Genomic DNA, 6,203 nt, shown 5'->3' with positions numbered 1-6,203 from the left:
CTTAGCTTAGGCTTCCTCTATTGTCTCCCTGGCAGCCTTCAGAGCAGACAGACTTACAGGAAGTACATGACCATTCAGGAAAACCATAGTCTCAGTCTTCTAGTTAGAAACCTAGGAAGTTGATGGGGAGAGGGGATTGGATGTGAGAACATCTTGATGAGATCACATTAAGGAAGGGGCTAAAAAATAAAATCCACCCAACCCCCATAAGTCTGTGTCATAGCTCAGACTCACTCAGCTATACATGTGTAAGCCTGGATCTGACACCAACATCAAACCAATGGTTTGAGGTCTTCAGGGTAAAACACCATGGATGCCCCAGATTAGCCACTGGGTGGTACACCTTCAGCACACGAATGCCACCACGGATGGTACATCTCCAGCACATGGATCCTGCCACGGACAGTACACCTTCAGCACACGGATGCCACCACGGATGGTGCACCACCAGTGCAGGGTGCCACTGCAGACGGTACACCACCAGTGCAGGGTGCCACTGCAGACGGTGCACCACCAGTGCAGGGTGCCACTGCAGACGGTGCACCACCAGTGCAGGGTGCCACTGCAGACGGTGCACCACCAGTGCAGGGTGCCACTGCAGACGGTGCACCACCAGTGCAGGGTGCCACTGCAGACGGTGCACCACCAGTGCAGGGTGCCACTGCAGACGGTGCACCACCAGTGCAGGGTGCCACTGCAGACGGTGCACCACCAGTGCAGGGTGCCACTGCAGACGGTGCACCACCAGTGCAGGGTGGCACCGCAGATGGTACACCTCCAGCCACAGGTGCCACCACAGATGGTACACCTCCAGCCACAGGTGCCACCACAGATGGTACACCTCCAGCCACAGGTGCTACTGCAAATGGTACAACTCCAGCACATGGGTACCACCACAGATGGTACACCTCCAGCCATGGGTGCTACCACTGCAAAGGCTTTGAAACCGGAATTGACACCGAGGGATGGAGAGGTGACTTGGGGTTAAGAGTTTACTGCTCTAGCAAAGGACCCAAATTCATTTCCCAGCATCCACATCTGACTGCCAGCTCACAACTCCAGCTCCAAGGGAATGTGAAGCCTCCAGCATCTGCTGGCATCTGTACTGACCTGTGCACATATCCACACACAGACACATGCAGAGACACAGAAAATTAATAAAAATAAATTGAAAAAAAACCGACTAGAGGTTGGAAGTACAGCCTTCAGAACGTGGATAGGAGACAGTTGGTACAGCACAAAACCTCAGTAGCCTCTGCAGCTGTGCTTCTCAGTCTGTGGGTCAAGACCCCCTTGGGTCTGCATATCAGGTATTTACATTACGATTCATAACAGTAGCAAAATTACAGTTATGAAGTAGCAATGAAATAATTTTATGGTTGGGGTCACCACCATATGAGGAACTGTACTGAGGGGTGGCAGGGTTAGGAGGGTTGAGAACCACTGCTCTACAGGATATAAAGAAGACTCAGTTCCATAGCACGATACTCAAAACATCCTAGAGGCAATAGGCGATTGCCTTACATATGAAGAACTAGGAAAAAACATCTCCTAATTCTTAATTTCTAACCGGCATGTAAAGGCACCAATTATATACAATAATGGGTAGTATTGTGATGTTTTGATACACGCATTGTGTACCATTGAACCCAGTGTGAGCATGGCTGTCTTCAATTATCGGTTGTTTCTTTGTGCTGGAAGCTTGCACTGTCCTTTTTTAGGCAACAGTGCCCGGGAAAAGTCAGCTTGGGCACCCATCTGACTTCAGTGCCCATTCCGGTCACCTGTCCCCATCCCAGCCTCTCTGGAACGCTCACAGCCTCTAGTAGCCTCCACCCAACTCTTGGCCTCTGTGAGACAACCTCTTTTGCTTTTCATTCCATGTATGAATGAGATCGTTCCAGGCCTTGCACCTCCATGCTGGGCTATTTCAACATCGCACAGTGATCTCTAGTCCCACCTTCTCGTCACAAATCACGTCTCATTCTTTATGACAGATGGCCCAACTGGGAGAAGAAAGACGAAAGGAGCGAAGGGCTCGCCCTGTCTCAAGTGACTGCAAAGAACAGACCAGGTCTGGACTAGCTTTAACAGAACAAAAATTAATTTTGGCCACCCACATGCTCTTAAGCACACAACAAAAAGTGGCTGAAGACTGAAATGATTGACACTTTAAAAACAGCCCAGGAAACCTCATTCCCCAGCTTCCGTCCATTTAAGATGTTGTATGGGTGACTATTTCTCACTAACTATTTTCTTCTTAAGAAAACATGTTGTCTTCCTGTCGCGGCCGCCATCGGAGAGGAGCAGCCATGGCCCTGCGCTACCCCATGGCCGTGGGCCTCAACAAGGGCCACAAGGTGACGAAGAACGTAAGCCAGCCGAGGCACAGCCGGCGGCGCGGGCGCCTCACAAAGCACACCAAGTTCGTGCGGGACATGATCCGGGAGGTGTGCGGCTTCGCGCCCTACGAGCGGCGCGCCATGGAGCTGCTCAAGGTGTCCAAGGACAAGCGCGCGCTCAAGTTCATCAAGAAGCGGGTGGGCACGCACATACGCGCCAAGAGGAAGCGGGAGGAGCTGAGCAACGTGCTGGCCGCCATGAGGAAGGCGGCGGCCAAGAAGGACTGATCCCCTCCCCGTTCTCAATAAACATTGCTGTGGCGCAAAAAAAAAAAAAAAAAAAAAAAAAAAAAAAAAAAAAAAAAAAAAGAAAACATGTTGTTCAGGATATCATAGCTTTTGCTTGTTTTATTTTTCCCCAGTTATATTTTTATAAAATTTGTTCACGTGTGTGGGTGCACACATGCTATGGTGTGCAATGTGGCGGCCAGAGGACAACTCCTAGAAGTCCTTTCTCTCCTTCTACTCTGTGGGTCCTAGGTTGGGATTGAACTCAGATCACCAGGCTTGGTAGCAAGCTCCTTTTCTACTGAGCCCTATTGTAAGCTCCCCTTTTTTGCTTTGTAGAAAGATTTCTACAAACACTACAGAGCCTCCTCAGGACTAGAACTGAGAGAAAGGGCTATTGGTTTAGGCACTGCAACAGCTGTCGAAGGACCTGAAATCAAATCTTGGATTTTCTGTTCTTTTTTAAAAAATTATCTTTTAGATGTATTTACTTTCTGTGTATGAGTTTTTGCCTGCGTATATGCATGTGTACCACATGCGTGCCTGGTGCCCACAGAGGTAAGAAGAAGACATTAGATGCCTTAGAACTGGAGTTAAAGTTGGTTAGAAGCCAGCATGTGAGTGCTGGGAATCAAAATTGGGTCTTCTACAAGAGAAACAAAAGATCTTAACCACTGAGCCATCTCTCCATCCTTGCTGGAGTCATCACTCTGGAGTCAAAGATTAGAGGGCAGAGGAGAAAAGCCAGGGAGCCCAACAAGCCTGACTGACGCCCTTGTCAGCACGCTGAGGAATCCGATGGGCTCTGACTTGGACATTTTGAAGTGTCTGTTGTTTTGGCTTCTCCTGGTTCTCTGCTTGGGGATTAAATTAAAAGTTTTGCATATGCTCATGTCAGCTCCGGCGGAGTGGGATCATTCCCTCTACTGCAGTTTCTGTCTGTCCTGGCTCTTGGCTTGCCTCTGGCCCTTCTCCCTCCAGTCTCTCTGTCTGGAAACCTACCTCGGACTTCATTCCTCACTACACTTGGCTGTTACACATGTGGAACCAGCCGAGCCTGCCCTTTGTAGAAGGCTCTTGGTCACCCAGGATCCCTGGGGAATCAAGACCAGGGATCCTCTGTTCTGAGCTCTGTGAACTCCCCTGGGTTCTGTCTCTGCCCTTTGAGGGGGGGGTGAGGGGAACTGGTCATAGGATCTCTTATCAGAGGTCAGACAAGATGGTTTCAACTGCATTTGACCTAGTCATAAGCGTTTCACATCTTCTGGAGAAATAGGGTCCTCATTTTAACCAACCAAAGGCCCATGCTGTAAACACACACACCAGAGGTTGGGTGTGTTAGTCACCTTTCCCTCACCATAATAAGACACCTGACACAGATCACTTATGAAGGGAAAGGATATATTTAGCTCACAGTTTCAGAATTTTCAGCTCAAGATGTGTGATCTCATTGTTTTGGACTTCCAGCGACAGTGCCGGATGCCACATTTAGGGAACAAATAACAAAAGAAAACACATATCACAAGCTAGGAAGCAAAGACAGAGACTGAAACTGTGGTCCCACTGTCCTCTCGGAGGGCAAGTCTCCAATGAGCTAAGGGCCTCTTACAAGCCCTGCCTCCCAAATGTCCAGTAGTAACTTCCCTATGGATCAACTCTTCAACACATAGACATATTCATACTCAAACTATAGTGTAGGGTAACTTAGAATATGAAGAGGCTCATTTGGCTCTGGAGTCTGGTAACTATAAGGTTACAGCACAGCATGGGCTTTCTAAAGAGTCCTAGAAATGGAGAGATAATCTGCCAGGGGGAGGAGTAAGTGCACAGACAAAGAAGCAAGAAAGTGGAGGGATGGAGCACGGTCTCATGGGAACTTGTCCACACTGAGCAGACCTGACCCACTTCTGGGAGACAGCATGAATACATACGTTCATCAGGGTTGACTCCATGGCCCTCTTCCCACTAGACCCCACTTTTTAAAGATCCTGTCACCTCAACACCATCACCCCAGGAAACAAGCTTCCATGAGCATCATACTGTTTCCCAGCAGTATCCCGTTCTCTACCTTGGAACTGAGTGTCCACCAGATTTTAATCACAAAGGTTATTTCAAGTTTCTCAGCAAACATCTGGCTTGCTGTACATCTTCCTCTGCGTATTGCTCACCCTCCTAAAAGCCACAGGATGAGAGTATATCCGCTGTCGTAGTTTGAATAGCAATGACCACCATAGGCTCATATGTTTGAAAGCTTAGTCATCTGGGAGTGGCGTTAGGAGGTGTGGTCTTAATGGGATAGGTGTGGTCTTATTGGATAGGTGTGGTCTTATTGGAGGAAGTGTGTCACTGGGGGGTCAGCTTTGAGGTTTCAAGCGCCCAAGCAAGGTCCAGTAGTTCTCCTCTTTCTACTACCTGTGGACCTGGGTGTAGAACCCTCACCTACTTCCCCAGAACTATGCCTGCCTGTTTCCCACCATGATGGTAATGTACTAAACCTCTGAAGCTGTAAGTCAGACTCAATTCCTTCCTTCCTTCCTTTCTTCCTTTTTCCCCTTCCTTTCTTCTTTTCTTTGTCCTTCCTTCCTTCCTTCCTTCCTTCCTTCCTTCCTTCCTTCCTTCCTTCCTTCCTTCCTTCCTTCCCTTTTTGAGACAGGGTTTCTCTGTAGTTCTTGTCCTGGAACTCACTCTGTAGACCAGGCTGGCCTCGAACTCACAGAGATCTGCCTGCCTCTGCCTCCTGAGTGCTGGGTTTAAAGGCATGTGCCACCACCATCCAACTAAATGCTTCTTTTTGTTTTTTATTTTTATTAATTATTTTTTAAAGATTTTTTTATGTATGAGTGCCCTATCTGCATGTCCACATTTATGCCAGAAGAGGGCATCAGATCACACTAGAGATGGTTGTGACCCACTACATGATTGCTGGGAATAGAACTCAGGACCTTGGGAAGAGCAGCCTGTGCTCTTAACCACTGAGTCACCTCTCCAGCCCCCAAAGGCTTCCTTTTATAAGAGTCGTGAAGCCTCCTGTATTCGTCAGTGCTTAGGGCAGTAACCATATATTGGTCCCAAAGGTCTCTCCAGCTTCCCTCTGTCCCTGGCTTGACTGTCAGCCTTGGGAACATCCAGGATGAGATGACAACAGCAGCTGGCACACATTTCCTGAGCAGAGTCCTACTCAGAGTCAATCATCCATTGGTATCAGTGGGCATTGGTTCTAAAATGCCCTGCACACACCACAATCTGCAAACACTCAAGTCCCTTGTAAAATGGCATGGTATTCATATGTACCCGATGCACTTTCTCCTATATGCCGTTCCTCTAATGCCTTGTAATACCCAATGTCATGGAAATGCTATGCATATCATTGCTGTATTGTGCTGCTCTTATTTCTAATGTTTAATGTCCCTCCACCATTATTTTTATTGTTCTCCCTTCATAGTTTTCCCAGTCTACAGTTGACTGAATCTGTAGGGATGCAACCCATAATTGTCATTATTGCTGACATAACCTGAAATATGCAAACCCATGAATATATTTGTCTGGATCCCTTGACCACCTCCCCAAGTTCCA

General features: G+C 48.0%; 1 protein-coding gene across 1 annotated transcript; it reads left to right on the top strand.

The window, feature by feature from the left end:
- Positions 1 to 2,283: 2,283 nt before the first annotated feature.
- Positions 2,284 to 2,665, top strand: LOC130878283 (60S ribosomal protein L36). Its single transcript, XM_057776168.1, has one exon. The coding sequence runs from the start codon at positions 2,313 to 2,315 to the stop codon at positions 2,628 to 2,630; it is 318 nt and encodes a 105-aa protein (XP_057632151.1). The 5' UTR covers positions 2,284 to 2,312; the 3' UTR covers positions 2,631 to 2,665.
- Positions 2,666 to 6,203: the final 3,538 nt, after the last annotated feature.

This window comes from Chionomys nivalis, chromosome 7 (genome assembly GCF_950005125.1).
Source record: "Chionomys nivalis chromosome 7, mChiNiv1.1, whole genome shotgun sequence".
Classification (NCBI taxonomy): Eukaryota; Metazoa; Chordata; class Mammalia; order Rodentia; family Cricetidae; genus Chionomys; species Chionomys nivalis.
This window is presented reverse-complemented; position numbering and strand designations above follow the sequence as displayed.